This window comes from Phyllopteryx taeniolatus, chromosome 4 (assembly GCF_024500385.1).
Source record: "Phyllopteryx taeniolatus isolate TA_2022b chromosome 4, UOR_Ptae_1.2, whole genome shotgun sequence".
In the NCBI taxonomy this organism is placed as follows: domain Eukaryota; kingdom Metazoa; phylum Chordata; class Actinopteri; order Syngnathiformes; family Syngnathidae; genus Phyllopteryx; species Phyllopteryx taeniolatus.
In genome coordinates this window covers 27076712-27097477 of record NC_084505.1, presented here as the reverse complement: position 1 = coordinate 27097477, position 20766 = coordinate 27076712, and the positions used below count along the sequence as shown (strand labels likewise).

Here is a 20766-nt window from a genome sequence, read left to right as displayed (position 1 = left end):
TTAAGTTGTGTGTAAAAATGTGAAATGACACAGGGAAAAAGTATTGAACACAGGGAGGTGCAAAAAGGCGTGGAAAGCCAAGACAACACCTCAAATCTATCAATAATCAAACGGCAATCCAGCCCCTTGTCAGTGCAAATGAATATCAGCTGGTTCAGTCCAAATTGATGGCCTATCAAAAGGTCTCATTGCCAAGGTGTGAGTCAAGACACATTTCTTGATGGTTAAGTCCAAAGAGCTGTCTCAAGACCATTGCAAACGAATTGTTGCCAAACATAACGATGGCATTGGTTACAGGCACATATCGAAGCTGAATGTTCCAGTGAACACGGTTGGGGCCATAATACGGAAGTAGAAAGCAAATCATACCACCATAAATTTGCCTCGATCCAGATTTCTGACAGAAGAGTGCAAAGAATAATCAGAAGAGTTGTCCAAGGGCCACCTATGGAGAGCTTCAAAAAGACCTGGAATTAGCAGGTACTGTTGGTCACAAGGAAAACTGTGAGTAATGCACTCCGCCACCAGGGCCTCTATGCACGCTCACCACGCAAGACCCCATTGCTGGAAAAAAAAGCATGTCAAAGCTCGTTTAAAGTTTGCTGAGCAACATTTGGACAAGCCAGTTAAATACTGGGAGAATATAGTCTGGTCGGATGAGAGCAAAATTGAACTGTTTGGATGCCATAATGCACACCACGTTTGGAGGAGAAATGGCACTGCACATCGCCGTAGAAACACTATACCAACAGTCAAGTTCGGCGGTGGGAGCTTTTCAGCAAATGCTACTGGTAGACCTGAGATTATTGAAGGAAGGATGAATGGGAAAATGTACCAAGACATTCTTGACAAAATCGAGGATGGTGAAAATGAAACGAGGGTGGACAGTTCATCAGGACAATAATACAAAACGTACTGCCGAGGAAACTTTCAAATGGTTTCAAAGAAAAAAAATAAAGCTGCTAGAATGGCCCAGCCAATCACCTGACTTGAATCCAATGGAAAATCTATGGAAAGAACTAAAACTCAAGGTCCATAAAAGAAGCCCACGGAACCTTCAAGATTTGAAGACCGCTTGTGTGGAGGAATGGGCCAAAATCACACCAGAGCAATGCATGCGACTCGTTTCTCCATACACAAGGAGTCTTGAAGCTGTCATTGCAAACAAAGGCTTTTGTACAAAGTACTCAATAAATACCAGCTGACGTGTTTAATACTTTTTCCCCGTGTCATTATTACACACAACTTAATTTCTGAGCTTATTTGTCCTACTTCCTTTGTATGTATGGATTACACTACTACACGAATTACGCCTAAATTCGTGTAGTAGTGACGCACTTTGTCAACTCGGCGGCGACAGAGGTCGACAATTTTCACGTGTTGACGCCCCAACCTTTTTTTTTTTTTTTCCTTTTTCCTCCCATTTTTCATCTTTTATCGTTTTTATTTCCGGTATCCACAAATAAATGTTTTCCTATTGTAGTATATTTGAATAGTAACACAATCAGAGTTCCTTTGCACAGGACAAATGGTGGGAGACCTGTATTCACTCCAACTATCTTTTCTTTATACTTCTACATCAAAGGACATCCTTTAACCAGTTATATGGATATTGGGGTTTCCTGCTCGTCCTTGACAGAAACCTGTCTGGTATTTACAACCGGGAACAGATCTTCACAAAGGACTGTTTTCATTATCACAACATCTACGGAATGATATTATCTGTTTGGACTCAGACTTTTTTGATGTAGAAAATTATGATTAACCATGTGTCCAATGAAGTGGACATCATGCATCGCCCAGTATATTTCATATCATTGCTTCACTGTTTCTTGGCCCACTGTCCATCAAACAATACATACCACAAAAGCCCAAACCCTGGAGAGTGAAAGTGTGGGTGAGGGCAGGAACCTCAATTGGAAGTGTACCCCAAGGCTCTGCGAGTAGTGGTCGCTCGCATCAGTGGGATTGTTTTTTGTCAACATGCTAATAGAAGGGCTTGGTATACTGTCCTGCATCCCTAGAGAACTGTCGAGACTCACAATCATGTTTCTCCTGTTGGGAGATGGTTTGACACATTTAGGTGTAAGATTCACAGCTATGAGTGTCATTGGTTTTCTTATTCAGGCCTAAACATTGCGCCTATACAGAGTTGAAATTTCCCAAAAATTGTTTCAATGTTTTTCAAAGCATAAAAAGAAACAAGGGTTAGTATATTTGCAATAGAACACCAGTTAATTCATTTTTACAGTAAATTCACAATGTTTTATGTTGAGTGCTTAAGTGCATGTAGTCCACTGGATTGGACATGTCTGTAACATGAAAAAAAAAAAAATCATATTTTTGGGGAAAAAAAGTTGAACATTGTTTTTCACGTCCTGAGAAAAAAAAAAGCGCGTTTAAGGCTTTTATAATTCATGCATCATAGGGTTAAAAGTACAAAACTAAAGTATGTTAAAGGTACATCAAAACTACATCGGATTTACGTTCAAACTACATTCAAAGTAAATTAAAAGTGCAGTATGTTAAAATAAAGTTGAGTACATCAAAGCTAGAAAAAGTATGTTCGAATATGTTAAAAGTACATCAATACTCTTAAGAATTTTACTACATTAAAAGTAGGTCATGATATAAAAGCAGACGGCACGGTGGAGACACTTGTAAAGTCGCGGGTTCAAATCTGGCCTGGCCTGTGTAGAGTTCGCATGTTTTCCGCGTTCCGCTTAAGAGAATGGAAGGATGGATGGATGCAAAGGTACTTTCAAAGTATCTTACAACCAGGGAGTAAAAGTACTGCTAACTTGCTCTTATTATTTCATAACATCCATCCATCCATCCATTTTCTGAGCCGCTTCTCCTCACTAGGGTCGCGGGCGTGCTGGAGCCTATCCCAGCTGTCATCGGGCAGGAGGCGGGGTACACCCTGAACTGGTTGCCAGCCAATCGCAGGGCACATAGAAACAAACAACCATTCGCACTCACAGTCATGCCTAAGGGGGAATTTAGAGTTTCCAATTAATGCATGTTTTTGGGATGTGGGAGGAAACGGGTGTGCCCGGAGAAAGCCCACGCAGGCACGGGGAGAACATTCTAACTCCACACAGGCGGGAACGGGGATTGAACCCCGCACCTCAGAACTGTGAGGCTGACGCTCTAACCAGTCGTCCACCATGTCGCTATTTCATAACATGAAAAGTAATTTTTTTTAACAATCACTATTTAGCATTTAAATGTTTTAAAACTCAAAATCACTTGAATGAAAACGTTTTTATACTGTTGTGATACTAACTGAAATTGAATTGAAAGGTTTCATTTCTCTTGCAAATGTCAGTTTTTTGTTTGTTCTATTGTTTAAAAAACCTTTTTTACTATATTTTTCTATGATCAACATGTATATACCGTAATGTCTCGTGTATAATGCGCAGCCATGTATAACACGCACCCCTAAAGTTGACCTCAGAATTCTGGAAAACCCTTCTACCTATGTATAATGCATTTTTACAATGCATGATTTTGCTTCTACCCATATGATCAAAACAAAGTATTATCTGTATTTTGTTAGTTTTTTTTCAAAAAATTATTCTGAAGTTAAGCACTTGGTTTGAACACCTAATCCTTTTTTTAATTTACTTGCTCTTATTTTGAAATTCACAGCCCTACTTTTATTTAAATAAGAAAACACAGTTGTGCTCATATGTTTAATTACCCAGGCAGAATTTGTAAGATGGGTACAATTCTTTAAAGAAAACACGAAGGACCAGGCGAAACACATTGAATTTTATTTTAATGGGATTCAAATTAAACGCTCAAGCATTTTAGAAAAGCGTTATCATTAAACAAAACATAACCCCCAAAAAATTATGATGGTTGTTGTTCAGTCATCAGTCATATTTAAAACCAAAAAAAACAATATTTCACAAATTCTGCCAGGGTATGTAAACTTATGAGCACAACTATACATATATGCAGTCATACGTACCCCCTGTCATATTGGAATGAAAGTGTAGGCTACACTTTTTTTATATAACCACAAGGTGGCGGTGGCATTTTGGAATGAAAGTATACAGCTTTTTCATAACTACTACATGGAGGCATACATTCATAAAATGTGAAAGTTTTTTTCCATTTTCCCTTATTACCATGTATAATGCCCACCATTGACTTTTGACTATTTTTGGGTAAAAAAAATGCGCATCATACACGAGAAATTACGGTATTTATTATTAATAATATCATAATGGTTCTGCTAATGATCACGAAGATTTACCTCTTGCCATGAAAACATTTTAGATTCAAATGTTATTTTTCTTCCCAAAATTATTTTTGTAGTCAAATAAAATAAACCATTTTATGTTGATCACATTTGGAGTTTATTGTATTAGTAAACTAGAGTAACATGATGCGTACTGTTAGCATGTTGCTATTGCTAACAGACAAGGCGTCCCGGCCGTAGTCACGATGCGGTGGTTGCCATGGAAACGAGAGATGCCAGCAATGTCATCGTCGGGAAGACCAAAGTCGAAAACGATGGCCGACTTTAGTCATGTGTGGTGTGTGTGTGTGTGTTTGTTGGTTCTGTGTTGGTTGTGTGTGTATGTTGTATGTGTGTGCACATTTCTTTGTTTGTTGTGTAAGCATGCATTCCTGTGCGTTTGTTATGTGTGTTTGTTGCGTATATGTTGGTGGCATGTGTGTTGACGTAGCGTTCCTGTGTTTGTGTGTGTTTACGAGCGTCGTACTAGGACCGTGTCGCCGTCCTCCACGGCGTAGAAGAACAAAGTCTTGAGGTCACTGTCCATGTGGTACTCTGGACCCACAACCTGCAACACACATAGAACATGTGAGGGACATATGAACCCCCCACCCCCACACACACACAGTCACATTAGCATGTTAGCACAGCACCTTGGCGCTGGTGTAGCTCAGCTTCAGGTCGCTCGCGGGGACCTTCATGATTCTGGACAGAAGACCTTTGACCTTCTGGACTTCCATGGAAGCTGCCCACAAAAATGTTTAACTCGCTTATGAATTATTCTAATTATTGAATTTTAGAATGTGTCAGCCGGTCAACATCAGTGCCGACCTGGAAGTTTCTTCTCCACTGGCGTCCTCGCCGCATCGTCCACAAACACAAAGGTGATTTCTGCAGTCCAACAAAAGACAAACTTTCATTTTTCAGAGTTGATATGAAATCTTTCATATTGAGTATATATTGACATTTCATGCGACGGTGCAGTCAAGCTTTTGTCTCCCTCCGGTGGCGCTCGGATGCACTCCAAAGACCTCAAACTTGACTCGTGTTCAACATTCTGCGGTCTAATCTATCTGATGCACTAATAACCATATGATGATTTAATATGCTTCTATGATTTATGCCGTGTCACCTTATTGTGACAGGGCATAAATCCTAGGAGCTAAGCTGTCTGGGGCTTTATGCCACTGGCAGGGTCACACATGGCAAACAGGTCCTAGGTGAGAGACCAGACAAAGCACGTCTCCAAAAACTCTATGATGAACAAAACAAATGGATGTAGGTTTCCTTTTGCCCGGACGCCGGGGCTGCCCTCTGGAGTCAGGCCTGGAGGTGGGGCCTGGTGGACGGGCCTGCACCCATGGGGCCCGGCTGGGCACAGCCCGACAGGGTAACGTGGGTCCCCCTTCCCAAGGGCTCACCACCTGTGGGAGGGGCCATAGGGGTCAGGTGTAGTGTGAGCCCGGCGGTGGCTGAAGCAAGGGACCTTGACGATCCAATCCCCGGCTACAGAAGCTGGCTCGGGGACGTGGAATGTCACCTTTCTGGCAGGGAAGGAGCCCGAGCCCGTGTGTGAGGTCGAGAAGTTCCGACTGGATATAGTTGGGCTCGCCTCCACACATGGCTTGGGCTCTGGTACCAGTCCTTTTGAGAAGGGTTGGACTCTCTTCCACTCTGGAGTTGCCCACGGTGAGAGGCACCGAGCAGGCGTGGGTATACTTATTGCCCCCTTATTGGACGAGAGGGTAGCCTCCCTCCCCCTTCGGGTGGCGGGACGGGTCCTGACTGTTATTTGTGCCTATGCACCAAACAGCAGTTCAGAGTACCCACCCTTTTTGGAGTCGTTGGAGGGGGTGCTGGAGAGCGCTCCAGTTGGGGACTCCATCGTTCTGCCTTTGGGGCTTCAATACTCACGTGGGCAATGACAGTGAGACTTGGAAGGCGTGATTGGGAGGAACGCCGCCCCCCCCCACCCCGATCAGAACCAGAGCAAAATTATGTTATTGGACTTCTCTGCTCACCATGGATTGTCCAAAATGAACACCATGTTCAAGCATAAGGGTGTCCATACGTGCACTCGGCACCAGGACACCCTAGGTCGCTGTTCGGTGATCGACTTTGTGGTCGTGCCATCGGACTTGCGGCCGCATGTCTTGGAAACTCGGGTGAAGAGAGGGGCGGAGCTGTCACCTGATCACCACCTGGTGGTGAGTTGGCTCCGATGGTGGGGGAAGATGCCGGTCCGACGTGGCAGGCCCAAGCGTATTGTGAGGGTCTGCTGGGAACGTCTTGCAGAATCCCCTGTCAGAAGGAGTTTCAACTCCCACCACCGACAGAAATTAGTTCATGTTCCGGGGGAGGCGGGGGACATTGAGTCCGAGTGGACCATGTTCCGCGCCTCCATTGCTGAGGCGGCCGACCGGAGCTGTGGCCGTAAGGTGGTCGGTGCGTGTCATGGCGGCAATCCCCGAACCCGTTGGCATGAGGGATGCCGTCAAACTGAAGAAGGAGTCCAATCTGGTCTTTTTGGCCTGTGGGACTTCTGAGGCATCTGATGGGTACCGGCTGCCCAAGCGGAATGCAGCTTTGGTGGTCGCTGAAGCAAAAACTCGGGTATGGGAGGAGTTCGATGAGGCCATGGAGAACGAATTCCGGACGGCTTCGAGGAAATTCTGGTCCACCATCCGGCGTCTCAGGAGAGGAAAGCAGTGCACCATCAACACTGTGTATAGTGGGGATGGGGCACTGCTGACCTCGACTCGGGACGTTGCGAGTCGGTGGGGAGAATACTTCGAAGATCTCCTCAATTCCACCGACACGCCTTCCCCATGAGGAAGCAGAGTGTGGGTTCTCTGGGGCGGGCTCTCCTATCTCTGGGGTTGAGGTCACCGAGGTGGTTAAAAAGCTCCTCGGTGGCAAGGCCCCTGGGGTGGATGAGATTCGCCCGGAGTTCCTCAAGGCTCTGGATGTTGTGGGGCTGTCCTGGGGTGGTGAGGGTGTGTTCCAACTACAGGGGGATCACACTCCTCAGCCTCCCTGGTAAGGTCTATTCAGGGGTGCTGGAGAGGGTCCGTCGGGAAGTCAAATCTCAGATTCAGGAGGAGCAGTATGGTTTTTGTCCTGGCCTTGGAACAGCGGACCAGCTTTACACCCTTGGCAGGGTCCTCGAGGGTGCATGGGAGTTCGCCCAACCAGTCTACATGTGTTTTGTGGACTTGGAGAAGGCGTTCGACTGTGTCCCTCGTGGAGTCCTGTACGGGCTGTTCGGTTCCTGTACGACTGGGGACAGAGTTTGGTCCGCATATCCGGCAGTAACTCTGACTCGTTCCCAGTGAGGGTTGGACTCCGCCAAGGCTGCCCTTTGTCACCGATTCTGTTCATAACTTTTATTGACAGAATTTCTAGGCGCAGCCGAGGCGTAGAGGGGGTCCGGTTTGGTGGCCTCAGTACTGCATCTCTGCTTTTTGCAGATGATGTGGTTGTTTTGGCTTCATCAAGCCGTGACCTCCAACTCTCACTGGAGCGGTTCGCAGCCGAATGTGAAGTGGCTGGGATGAAAATCAGCACCTACAAATCTGAGACCGTGGTCCTCAGTCGGAAAAGGGTGGCGTTCCCTGTCCAGGTCGGGGATGAGCTCCTGCCCCAAGTGGAGGAGTTCAAGTATCTTGGGGTCTTGTTCACGAGTGAGGGAAGAATGGAACGGGAGATCGACAGGCGGATCGGTGCGGCGTCTGCAGTGATGCAGACTTTGTATCGGTCCGTTGTGGTGAAGGAGGAGCTAAGCCGAAAGGCAAAGCTCTCAATTTACCGGTCGATCTACGTTCCTACCCTCACCTATGGTCACGAGCTGTGACCCAAAAACGAGATCCCGGTTACAAGCGGCCGAAATGAGTTTCCTCCGCAGGGTGTCCAGGCTCTCCCTTAGAGATAGGGTGAGAAACTCGGTCATCCTTGAGGATCTCAGAGTCAAGCCGCTGCTGCTCCGCATCGAGAGCAGCCAGATGAGGTGGCTGGGGCATCCGATTAGGATGCCCTCCCCCCAGACGCCTCCCCGGTGAGGTGTTCGGGGCGCGTCCCACTGGGAGGAGACCCCGGGGACGACCCAGGACACGCTGGAGAGACTACGTCTCTCTGCTGGCCTGGGAACGCCGCGGGATCCCTCCGGGAGAGCTGGATGAAGTGGCTGGGGAGAGGGACCGCGACCTGACCTCGGGTAAGCCAAAGAAAATGGATGGATGGATGGATTTATGCAGTTATCGTAGCTGTGAGCCCACCAGCCAATCAGAACCCCAGGAAGAGGCGGGGCTTACTTAACAGCTGATTCTTAAGCGCAAATGGTTGACGCTTCGTTAGCTCGCCTTCGTCTGGAGCGCCGTACTCTGGAACAGAGAAAACAAAAAACTATATGAGCAAAAGGTGATTTAAAAAAAAGAAACAAGAAAAAAGATCTAATGCTCTAAAAATCGATCGAGTACAAGGTTCTGGAATTAGAGCACGAGGTTATAAAAGCCAGTGAGAAAAGTTAGTTGATGAAGAAACAAGCCCAGTAGAAGGCACTATATGCCGATGAAAGTCTATAGGTCGACCAGAAGGTTCTAGAAGTCAACTCAAGGTTCAAAAGGTGGAAGCAGGTTCTAAATGTCTAAATGTTTAAGAAGTCGAACGATGATTCTGAAAGACAACCAGAGTGTATTAGAAGCATAACAAATTGCCAGTGGACGGTTCTAGAAGTCGAGTAAAGGTCGGAGTCGCGGGCGGGTTCGAGAAAACGACTAGGAGGCTCTGGAGGCTGAGCGTATGATTCCAGGAGTCACGTGGAACGCAAAGCTCCAAATAACTTGTTTTCTTTCAGGAGCCGATAGTTCGCACAGGGACCCGAAGAAAAACTACGACAATATAACGGGGAGCTGAATGTAGGGCTGCAGCTAACCAAGATTTTAGTACTCGAGTATCCTACTTAAAATTCAAATGGTGAAAAAGATGTTTAAGCTATAGCTCAACAATTCAGCACTGTATTGTTATAAGTCTTTGCATATGTTTTCAAAACTTCAAACATATTTAATGCATTTAGAAACAAAACATGGATTTTTGCTTCGTGCCACTTTAATACGTTAGGTTCATGGCTGTGCATTTCTGAGCTTAGACCGGTTGACGAGGAATAGGACAAGTATTCGAGTTTTGGAAGTTTTCCCTTTTTTAAAAAATTTTTTTTTATTTACAAAGTAAAAAAAAAAACAATACCTCGAGAGGAAATGCATATTTCCTTCATCTGACTTCACCAAAACGCTCCTCTGTTTGGGTACATGATTGACTTCCCTCCGTTTTCCACCTCGTTGACGTAAAGTTTTGCCGCTTACAGATAAGATAGTAGTGCGCTGGCCGTATGTCAATCAATGCCTAAACTGAGCGAAACTTTAAGCAGCCTGTAGAAGTAACCTTCTGCTTGCGCTATACTGTACTTGTCACCTTTGTAACAAACAACTTGGCTACAAATTTGACGGTATTCGTAATTAACGGAGACCATCCCGAGGGCTAACCTTATGTTAGTAAGGTAGGCTAACGTTAATCTCGCTGATTTAAGTTTACCTTGTCACCGGTTACACGTCACAGGGGCCTTGCATTTCACTCTAAAATGCTCCCACACTTTCGCCATTTCTCTCTTTTTGTTCTCACATTTTTCTTATCATTTCAGCTTCGCTTCACTTCCACCTTTTCGGCGGTGATGTCATCACGTTGTCACGTCCGTCAAGCACGCCGAAGCTTTTTGGGATACAGCAATCTGTGATTTAGCAGTTTAGCTTTTCAGTGTTTTATGAGACCCAAAATGCCAAATTTTTATTCGCTAATAGCGACACCGCTTAATTCGAGCCTTGGGAATGTTTGAAAAACTGATCAGTATGTTTCTAGATGTCAAGTCAAATTTAGAAAGATGGAGAAGAGGGTCCTAGACGTCAAGTAGAAGGTTCAGTCGAGTAATGATTCTAAAAGACAGCTAGATTGTTCTAGAAGCTAATCAAAAGGTTCTAGAAGTTGGGTGAAACGTTTTAGGGGTCATGCAGACACTACAAGGTTCTACACGTTAGGCAAAGGTTGTAAACGCGAGCAGAAGGCTCTAGATGTCGATGAAAAGGGTCTACGAGCCGACTAAAGGTTCAATAAGTCGCGTAATGGTTCGAGAAGACAACTAAAAGATTCCAGAAGCTGAACATAAGTTTCAAGCGGTCATGTAGAAGGTTCTAGAATTTGAGAAGTAAAGCAGATTCAAGAAGTCGAAGGTTCTAGAAGTGTAGTAATGGTTCTCAAAGACCATTACCGAGTTCACTACAAGGTTTCAGAAGACAAGCCGAGTGTTCTAGAAGACTTAGGGTTTGATTCACCGGAAAGCTCGACAGCACTCAGCAGGCTTACTGTCAACGAGGCTGCTGTAACGCGGATGCCGACTGGCGAACTGCTGGCTCAGCTGACTCTGCCCCCTGGCCTGCAGCCATTCCTCGCCGAACATCTTCAGGTAGTCAAACTCCGCACCCCTCCTCTCCTCGGGGGTCACCTGTAACCATGGCAACCGCTCAGCATCGCATGCACACAGAGGTACACAACACAAGGCGCGCACCTCGCATCCGTCGAGGACCCGTAGGTGCGGCAGCTTTGCGACGAGCATCTGATTGGCCGTCCTAGGGTTGCGGTCGGCGCTGGCCAACGGGTTTCCTCGACACCAAAGATGTCGCAACGACGCCAACTTGGACAGCTCGTCGATCACGACCCACTGCGCGTGTCACAAAAGGGGGCGGGGCCAGCGGTCAAGCCACGTCGGAAGGTGAACGGAGGAGACTCGACGTCGGGTTCTCACCTCAGAGATGTTGTTGCAGTTCAAGTTGAGCTTCTCCAGTGACGCGAACGTGGACGTCTCCAGTCCTGATGGAAACGCGCGCCGCAAAACACGTCAGCGAACCGTGATGGACGACGCAATCGACGGGTGAGGTTACCTGGCGCGGCATCGGGGAAGTGAATGCTGGAGAACCCCGTGTCAGTCATGATTAACTGCTCCAGTCTGCAACAACAACAACTTACTGCGCAGCACACTTAAAGGTTCCAAAAGTCAAGCAGAAGTTTCTAGAAGTTGAGCACAAGGTTTTAACAGTCAAAGAGAAAGTTCTACAAGTCAAGTCAAACAAAATGATTTTTACGTCAAACTGAGGTTTGAAAAAATTAATCACAGGTCTCAGAAGTCATGGAGAAGGTTCTTGATGTCAAGGGAAGCGTAGACAAGACAACCACAAGGTTCTCGACATCAAATAGAAAGCTCGACAAGTCGTGTATGGCTCCGAAACACAACCAGAATGTTGTAGAGGCCAAGTAAAAGGTTCTAGAACTCGACTGGAAGGGTCTAGGAGTCATACAGACATGAAAATGTTCTAGAAGTTTAATAAAGCATCTAAACGCGAGCAGAATTGAAGTAGAAGGTTAAGAAGTCGAGTCGTCGTTTTACATTGTTTTACAGTGCCGTCAATAAGTACATTTTTACATTTCTATGCAAAAATATAAGAATTTGAGAAGGGGATCAATACTTTTTCACGTCACTCTAGATGACAACTAGAAGGTTCTACAGGCCAAGCATACATTTCAAGAAGTCATGTGGAAGATTTTAAAAGCTATCTAGACGCCAAGGGAAAAATCTATAGCTGGTTCTATAAATCAAGTAGAAAGCTCAAGAAGTTAACCACAAGATTCTGGAAGATGAGTAGACAAGTGTGGAAGTGATGCACAAGCTTCAAGAAGTCAAGTAGAAGGTTCTGTAAGTATAGTCATGGTTCTAGGCGACCATGACCAAGGTTCATGACTGGAAGGTTCTAGAAGCCAACTAGAAAGCTCTAGATGTTGAACAGAGAATTCTAGGAGTCAAGTAGAAGGTTCTAGAAAACGAGAAGGTTCTAGATGTTGTGGAGAGACTAGAAAGTTCCAAAAGTCACATAGAAAGGTTCTAGAAGAAAGAGGCATGAGATGACCTCGGCAGAGCGGCCAGGTTGAGCAGGCTGTCCTGGTCTAGAGGGTTTTTGGACACATTGAGACACTTGAGCTCCTGCAGGACACCCTCGGGCCTGAAACCAAAAAAGCAAAAAAACAAAACAAAAGCCAAATGTAAACCAGAACAAAAAGCAAAATTGAAAAATAAAAAACAAAACAAAAAATACCTCAACAAATTAATGCACACGCACACACGCACACACACACACACACACACACACACACACACAGTTAGCTAGGCCATGCCCACTGTCCTGTGGTGGCCATCTTGTTTGCGTAGCGCCACCTGTCCAAGTGTGTGATGTGGTTGTCCTCCACGATGAGCTCCTCCAACTTCGGCCACATGGGGGCGCACCGCAGGACCTGAACGCACGTCGACTTAGCTACGTCACTGTTTCCACGGCGACATGTCACGTGACTCGTACCTGCGGCCACGTGAGCTCGCAACCGATGAGCGTCAGAACTTTGAGGTTGCGGAAGGCCTGGCGGTGGGCCGCGGGGTCGGAGGGTAAACGTAGTCTGTTGGAGCTGCGAGAAGAGGGCAGAGTTTGCACAAAAGACCGAGAGGAAGTGGGCGGCGGCATGCAGGCGTGGACTCGAACCTGAGCAGAAGCGCCTCCAGACATTCCAGCTGCCGAGCGATTGCGGCCACGTCCTCCCAGCGGCACAGCAGGGAGGCGCTCAGGTCCAACCAGCGCACGTCTGGACAAACGCTAAAGAACTACAAACATGGACGCATGTCATAGAACGACAAGCATAGATATGAGTAATAGGTAGTGGTACGTTCGGAAATTCAATCTGACTGTGCGGTGTTCAGAGAGGCCGAGCGCGCTCCATTTTCTATGAATTTGCGAACGAGCGTCGGCCATCGGCAGGCATACGTCGGTGCGGCCGCCATATTGAATGCGTCACTTCTGCCTGTAAACATCTCGTCCCGCTCTGTCGAGTCAGCTTCGGCACTCCCGCAGTCTGACGCTCGGAATAACCCAACGGCACGCTCCAACGACGCTAAGAGTTTCCGAATGGTCTGAGCGTACACAGCACGCTTGGAGTGAATTTCCCAACGTACCCATAGACAACACGCTCCTTCGAGCTGCTGACTTCGGGCGAGAGGCGGGTACACCCTGAACTGGTCGCCAGCAAATCGCAGGAAACAAACAACAAACAAGCAAGCAACCATTTGCACTCACGTTCACACCTTTCAGTTAACCTCGCGTCCCCACATTTTGGGGATGTGGGAAGTGCAGTGGGAGTACCCAGAGAAAAGCCACACAGGCACGGGGAGAACAGGGTCCGAAACTCCAAACAGGAGAGGCCGGATTTGAACTCGCGACCTCACAACTGTGAGGCAGATTTGGAGTTCTACTCTGCCAAATATCGGAATCGGCCCCCCAAAAAAATTATCCATTTTGGTCGAGCCCTACGACAAACATGGACACTTGTTAAAGAACTACAAACACGGATGTCCCAACTCCATTGCTGTGAAAAGATACTGGGCGTGGTTTGGAGGATCTGCCCATCTTCTCCCGCTCCGTTCACCAGGCAGTTTTTGAGCAGAATGCTCGGAAGACTTTCCAAACTGCGACACAAAAGCAAACAAACAGTCAGCGTTGCGAAGCCTCGGCGAGGTATCGGCGGGCGCACCTGCGCTCCCTGACGTCGGCCCACTCAAGTGTTTTGCTGGAGACGGTGATCTCCTCGCCGAGCACCGCCTCGGCATCCACATCGTACACGCGCCGCGCCGCCCGCAGGAAGTCCACGCCCCAACTCGCCTTGGACGGCCGGACGAAGGAGCCGCCCGTCGGGTGCCTGACAGGAAGTGACATACGGGAAGTGACATACGGAAGATGATGCGCGACGTGTGCGTGACGACCGTACCTGCACATGAAGTAGCGCGCGCCATCGTGGCACCCGTCGTGTTTCCCTCGCGTGGGGTCGTCCCACTCCACGCCCAACCACACACCTGCCGACCGCACGCACGCAAGCCCGCCCACCCACACACACACACACACACACACACACACACACACACACACACACACGCATTGGCTGGCGACAAGTCCACGTTTGTCTATATGTGACCCGACCGGGGGCGGAGTCAGGTTGTGGCCCCAAGACTGAAGGGTGGCCGCCGCCCACGTGTGTCGGGAATAAGTCGAAAAATGACATTTCGTGTCCACCCCACTGAAAACTCCTAGCTCGGCAATACCTGCAGTGGGCGGCACGGGGCCCACGAAGCGGACCGTGGCCCGGTGCTGGCCGCACGACACCCGCCTTCCCACGGCGTCCTCCGGGACCTCCGCCTCCGCTTCCGCCCGCTCCGCCGCCATCCAGAGCACCTAAACACATGGTAGACAAAGGCGACCATTTAATCGCTCCTGCAAGTGAAAAACTAAGACCAATAAAGTCCGAATTCTGTCAAGACTGTGACCTTTGAAGTTGGGACACTTTGGTCTGCAAAGACGCTAACTCGCTAATGTCGACATCCCGCTTACTTCAAGCAACACCGGAAGGGACTCTGGTACATGACGCACGCACGTTTATTTCAGTTAATATTCCAGTTATCGTTTTAGTTCCAAATACAAATGATAACATTTATTTCATTAACCTGTTATTTTTTCGCATTAAGTAAATACAACTCTCCCTGGAGTTTTACATACAACGAAAGATTTTACGTTGCTTTTCAATGCAAGAACTTAGTTTCCTCCCGGACACATTTGACAGAAGGACCGCGGCTAGCCGACGGCAAGCGTGCCTGAAGAAGAAAAGTCGTTTTTCTTTTTTGGAATTGTAACGAACAAAAAGAGTGCTCGTCAGCGTCCCCGTTTACTTCTGACTTTCGACTCCAACACTTTATCACTTTTTAAAAGAAGAACGGAGCTGAAACGTTGTTTATTAACATGAAGAGGAAAGTTGCGCAGAGGTTTGTTTACACGCAATGCTAGAAAAGAAAATACACTAAGTTCCAACATAGTTGTACAAATCAAACGAACAACAAGGATTTTGGACCCATAATGTTGTCTGCTAGTGAGTTCCACAAATGATCTTGACATTGCGATTTGTTGCATTACTAGTGTAATAATTATTCATTTCAGCTTTATTTATTCATGTCAGGCAATTGTCTTTTGCCAAGGCGAGCTGTTTTCCAATTGATTTCAATTGGACTGTGTGATCTTCTTCTTCTTCCTCTGCAGCACGGAGGCGTCCTCCGACTACCAAGTGGGTCAGGTGTCGGGCAGTTTGCTCCAGAACAATTGTGCGGCTTCTGGCTCGCTTTCGGCTCTCTTCGGCACCACCGCGCCGACAGTAAGCGGCGCCCTCTTTAAACCCGCCCCGCAGGTAAGTCAGAACTGCATCAGAACCATCTCTACATGATTGAAAGTGAAAACAAGAGAGGGCTAACACGCTTTGGGTCCTTTTCAAGTCAAGAGCAGAAATAAGGAGAGAAAAATCTTTCGGCGGAATACTGGTGCGAATCAAGGTTTGATTGCAATTTGGACAGAATTATTGCGACGTGCAATAGCGGTCTGAGTCTAAACATCTGTCATATGTGATTGTCTTCACTTTTAATCATGTATAGACATTGTAAACAGTTATTTTTTCTTTACCAAATCCCTTTTTTTAAATATATTTTTGTCCGATTTTTAATTTGACGCGATTGTCCCGCCAGCTTCCACAGCTCAGCGAACAGTCGGAAGGTCCTGAGGTCAAAGTTGAAGCTGGCGAGAAGCAGAAACGGAAGAAAAAGCCCAAGGTGAAAACGGAAGCTGAGCAGAAGCTGGAGAACAGGTCAAACACGCACACGCAAAAAAAGTCATCCACTTCAGTTGATGTCAAACTACATCGAGTTAGTTAGTCGTCCCTGTAGTGAGCAAGCGGGGAGGACGGCTCCAGCAGATACATCGCCCACTTATTGAAATTGATTTATTGCGCCGTGTTGTGATCGGTTAATTTAAAATCGCCGATCGGCCCCAAAATTCAGAATCAGAATCATCTTTACTTGCCAAGTATGTCGAAAACACACAAGGAATTTGTCTCTGGTAGTTGGAGCCGCTCTAGTACGACAACAGAGAATACTTTTGAGACATAAAAAATAAAAATAAAAGTCACTGAGCAATAAAAGGTTGCCGGTAATGCCGGTACAATTATTATTTTTTGACAATTGTGCAAAAAGAAGCAGAGTCCTCGAGCACTTAGAGCAGTTCGAATGACTAATATTGCAATAGTCCGGTGCAATGACCATTGTGCAAAGGGCGCTGACACTTCAAGCGAGTAGTGCGATAATCTGGGACAATGTTGATTGTGCAAATGTTGCAGATACTCCTCAGTCAGTGTGCAAGTGGGGCAGATGCTACTCTGGCATGAGTGGCCAGTATTGGTCAACAACAGATATGCAAATAGTGCAGCGTGGCGAGACGACTGCAGTGAGTGCACGAGTAATATATAATTGGCCCAACAGAAATGTGACAATGAACTCAAGTCAAAAAATTGCCAGGATGTTGTAATGGAATTGTAGGTTAGCTGTTTAAGAAGTTGATCGCAAGAGGGAAGAAGCTGTTGAATGTCTGCTGGTTTTAGTTTGCATTGATCGGTAGCGCCTACCTGAGGGAAGGAGCCGGAAGAGCCGGTGACCGGGATGCGCAGGGTCCGAGAGGATTTTGCACGCTCTTGTCTTAGTTCTGGCAGCGTGCAAGTCCTCAAGGGTGGGTAGGGGGTCCCGACAATCCTTTCAGCAGTTTTGATTGTCCGTTGCAGTCGGACTTTGTCCTTTTTTGTGGCAGCACCAAACCAGACTGTGATGGAAGAACACAGGACTGATTCGATAACCGCTTCCCGGTCGTGAAAATCCTAACGATACGTTTGAATGTGTAAACGGATGGCAAATACTTGCAGGGAGCTCAGCCTGCAGAACGCCGACGAAGATGAGAGAGCACCGGCCAATAAGAAGCGCGGCGCGTGGCAGGCGGGGCTCGAGAAGGGGGCGGAGCATTTTGTTCTCAAGAGGCAGCGGAGGCGGCAGGAAAAGGAGGAAGAACAAACCAAGAACCGGAGGACGGTCTTCGTGGGAAATCTGCCCATCAACTGCACCAAGAAGGTCGACGGCCGCCACGTGACCTTTCACCTTTGGCGCACGCCAGCTCAGCGCTAAAGTCTGTCTTTGTGCGCATGTGTGTCTGTGTGGAAGTGTAACAATATGTGTGTGTGTATACCTGCCTGTGTGTGGATGTCTTCACATAGGTGTTTGTGTGCGTGTACTTCTATGTACCTGTTTGTGTGTGTCCGTATGTTGACATGGTTTGTGTGAAACTACATGTGTCTCTGTGTATACCTGTGTGCGCGCTTGTATGTGTGTACTTGCATGTATGTTCATGTGTGTACTTGTGTGTACCACAGACGCTGCTCGGCATGTTCCGGGCCGACGGCACCATCGAGTCGATCCGGTTCCGCTCCATGGTAAGAAGAACAAGCACGACGCCTCACGCTTTTGTTAAATAATGTTTTGTGTATCACACAACAATCATCCTCATCGCGCACAAGTGGGAGGAGCTCGCATAAAGTCACATGATCGCGTCCGCTTTGATTTGCCGCAGGTGCGAGAGGATCCCGCTATGTCGCGCAGAGTCGCCGCCATCAAGTGAGTGGCGCACGCACGCACGCCAGGAAATGCACACACACACAAACAAATACCCGTAGGTAAACGCACACACAGTTTCTCATCCACATAGTTGAACACGCACACAATTGCGCTGGCGTGTGGAGTGAGCCGCCATCTTGTGTGTGTCAGGCGCCAAGGTCACCCGCTGAAGCAGAGCATCAACGCCTACGTGGTCTTCAAGGAGCCACAAGGGGTCGCCAAAGCACTGCAGAGGTCACGGTCGCCCGCCGTCCGGCCGCCACCGCCCTTCCTGACTACTCCTCCTCCGCCATTTTGTCTCCCCGCAGGAACGGCGTGGCAATCGAGAAGGATTTCATCATCCGCGTGGACCGAGTGAGGGCCGAGACGGCGGAAAGCGTGAGTCAGACTCGTGTGATTGGTTCGTTGGACGGCATGTTAAGAAGTGATTGGTCTTGTGCTTCGTGTATACCCGTTAGTGTGAAGTTGTTTGTGTACTCGTGGGCATGTGTTAGCACACAAAGCCATCGGTCTACGCGATGATGTCGCACCGTTCAGTCATGTGATCGGCTCGCAGTCGACTGCGAGCCGATCGCAGGACTCGTTCCACCGTGTCACGTGACCGATGTCGTCCTGCCGTTTGCGTCCGCAGCACGACCACAAGCGCTCTGTGTTCGTGGGGAACCTCAACTTCGGTGAGTCCGCCCGCCGGGTCGGCCGCCTGCGTGTCGTGTCGTGTTGTGACGATAACGGCCGTCGCTGTCGTCACGTCAGAGCTGAAAGAGTTGGCGTTGCGGCGACACTTCGAGGAATGTGGCGTCGTGGAGGCCGTCCGACTGGTGCGCGACCGCAATACGGGACTGGGGAAAGGCTTCGGTTACGTTCTCTTTGAGGTATACGCGCACGAACGAGCTGTCATTCTGTCATAGACGCCAACCTCGCTGCGTGACCTTTAACCCTCGCGTTGTCGATCGTCCGTCAGAGTATCGACTCGGTCCAGCTGGCGCTGAAGCTGGAGGGCTCGAAGCTGGAGGGTCGGCCCGTTAGGGTGAAACGGTCCACCGAGAAGGAGCGGAGGAGCGCCGCCCTGAGGAGAACGGCAGCCGCGGGGAACCAGGGCAAAGGTCACCGCTCGAAAAACTTCAAAGGCGAGATGGCCCGCCCCAATCAAAAAAACAAAAAGAAAACTACCAAGAAGAAGGTGAAGAAGAGCAGGAAAAACGTCCACATATGACTCGGAACTGTGTCGAAGTGAAATGAGGAGCTTTGATTTTCAAGTCTTTTGCTGCCATCTTGTGGCATCTGCAGGCAATGCCATCCTTTTGAGGTGCACCCATTACTGTCGTTACCATTAGTGACAAGGACATTTTTTATTTTGCCGTCACATAGTTTGCAAATCAAAATACTTTTCACGTTTTACTTGCCCAATAAAATCTGATCAAACACGCACACACTCGTGTGTGTCGTTACCATGGCAACGCACAGAGTTAACAAAAGACGTCTCGTGCGCTTCAGTGTTCCCAATTCCAATAAAGCAAACGTCAAGAGAAACTGTATACAATGATTTGCAAATCCTTTCCAAGCTATATTGAATGTTCAAAGTGATGAAGGTGATTGTTTATCTCAAATATTCTCTCCCTTTGAATGTGAAGCCTGCAACACGGCGGCGTTGCTGCTGCAATATGGCGTCATCGTTTTTGCATGGTAGAGATTTAACTTGGATTTGTAGAGTGTCTGAAGTGTTCCTGAGCCCTTGACGTGATGCTGGATTTTATTGCAGTGCCGCCTGAGGGGTCGAAGGTCACAAGCATTCCGTGTTGCTTTTTGGCCTTGCGGCTTACGTGCAGAGATTTCTTCAGATTCTCTGAACCTTTTGATGATGATATGGAGCGTAGATGAAGAAATCCCTAAATTACTTGCAATTGTATGTTGTTAATCACTCTTTTCATTTACAGTTGCAACTTACGGAGCACAGTAGATCTATAAACTATAGGTACCTTTTAATAAAGCAAAAGTATTTTGAAAGCCTTTTAAATTTCCATATCCATCTGGTCATCTTGAAAGGCTCAATTGACTCATCAGACCTTCCAAACTTGTGGGAACTTTCCAGAACGAGAGTGCAGTTATTGACAGACTGAAATGAAACAAAATGACAGTTAATGTATGAGCTATGTCTATTAAGGACATACAGACCCACATTAAGTGCAAAATAGAAACTTACATGAGCTGCTAACTTAATAGTCACCCAGTAGCTCGCCATAAAAAGCTGAAAACACAAAACGATGATTCTGTGATGTCACCATTCGTCAGCGCTAACAATTAGCAAGCGCTCTCCAACTCCTAGCTTGTAGCCTTTCCTGTCGGGGTCATCGCCACAGCGAGTCCCTTGCACGATTTGTTTGTCTGATGTGGAAAAACCAACCATTTTTATCTGGGCTTTCATAAACCCGTGTCCCGATTAACTTCACAAACGCGTTTTTAATAAAACGCGTTTTCACATGAAATTACTCAACAATACTGAGTGCCTATGGCTGTTTGATGGCGGGCCTTTTTGTGTCCTTGATGTAAAATTGAAAGAAAAAATCTAAATCGTTTTTTTCAATAACCAGCAGTGGGCGTGCTGTCTAAAATTGCATGTTAATATTTGTATATTTTGACACTTTTTTTTTGGAGTGGTATTTTACAGTTTCACCCTGTCCCTACACAGGGTTTGGATATATGAAGCTCTAGCTGCTATAATGGTGTAATTGCTACCATAAATTCCTTAAAATATAATTCATGATTTCTCATCATATATATGCAAAACATTTGAAATTCTGTCTTTTATTTTGACGAAAATATGTCTGTCCCTTAAAGTTGCTGTCATGAGCGCCACATT

The 20766-nt window shown here is 47.2% G+C and overlaps 2 protein-coding genes across 2 annotated transcripts; one reads left to right on the top strand and one right to left on the bottom strand.

Annotated features, from left to right (window-relative positions):
* Positions 1 to 4333: 4333 nt before the first annotated feature.
* On the bottom strand, positions 4334 to 14848 carry tbce (tubulin folding cofactor E). Its single transcript, XM_061771044.1, has 17 exons — positions 14706 to 14848; positions 14484 to 14613; positions 14153 to 14237; positions 13919 to 14083; positions 13768 to 13853; positions 12877 to 12976; positions 12700 to 12802; positions 12561 to 12637; positions 12256 to 12348; positions 11236 to 11300; positions 11100 to 11164; positions 10863 to 11015; positions 10661 to 10799; positions 8563 to 8631; positions 5084 to 5143; positions 4906 to 4997; positions 4334 to 4820 (listed from the first exon to the last, which is right to left on the bottom strand). Exons 2-17 carry the CDS (start codon positions 14602 to 14604, stop codon positions 4725 to 4727), a joined length of 1569 nt encoding a protein of 522 aa, XP_061627028.1. The 5' UTR covers positions 14605 to 14613; positions 14706 to 14848; the 3' UTR covers positions 4334 to 4724.
* A 140-nt stretch (positions 14849 to 14988) lies between these two features.
* On the top strand, positions 14989 to 19439 carry rbm34 (RNA binding motif protein 34). Its single transcript, XM_061771058.1, has 11 exons — positions 14989 to 15197; positions 15469 to 15613; positions 15945 to 16063; positions 17168 to 17369; positions 17669 to 17728; positions 17866 to 17909; positions 18060 to 18143; positions 18218 to 18287; positions 18541 to 18583; positions 18663 to 18781; positions 18871 to 19439. The coding sequence occupies exons 1-11, from the start codon at positions 15175 to 15177 to the stop codon at positions 19120 to 19122; spliced, it is 1161 nt and encodes a 386-aa protein (XP_061627042.1). The 5' UTR covers positions 14989 to 15174; the 3' UTR covers positions 19123 to 19439.
* The last annotated feature ends 1327 nt before the right edge of the window (positions 19440 to 20766 follow it).

Coding starts and splice junctions, on each gene's coding strand:
- rbm34 (XM_061771058.1), top strand. CDS start 15,175: ATGAAGAGGAAAGTTGCGCAGAG. Junction 17,370..17,668: donor CCATCAACTGCACCAAGAAG/GTCGACGGCCGC, acceptor TGTGTACCACAG/ACGCTGCTCGGCATGTTCCG. Junction 17,729..17,865: donor CGATCCGGTTCCGCTCCATG/GTAAGAAGAACA, acceptor GATTTGCCGCAG/GTGCGAGAGGATCCCGCTAT.
- tbce (XM_061771044.1), bottom strand. CDS start 14,604: ATGGCGGCGGAGCGGGCGGAAGCGGAGGCGGAGGTCCCGGAGGACGCC. Junction 12,803..12,876: donor CTGGAGGCGCTTCTGCTCAG/GTTCGAGTCCAC, acceptor CTCTTCTCGCAG/CTCCAACAGACTACGTTTAC. Junction 11,165..11,235: donor CTTCCCCGATGCCGCGCCAG/GTAACCTCACCC, acceptor CGTTTCCATCAG/GACTGGAGACGTCCACGTTC.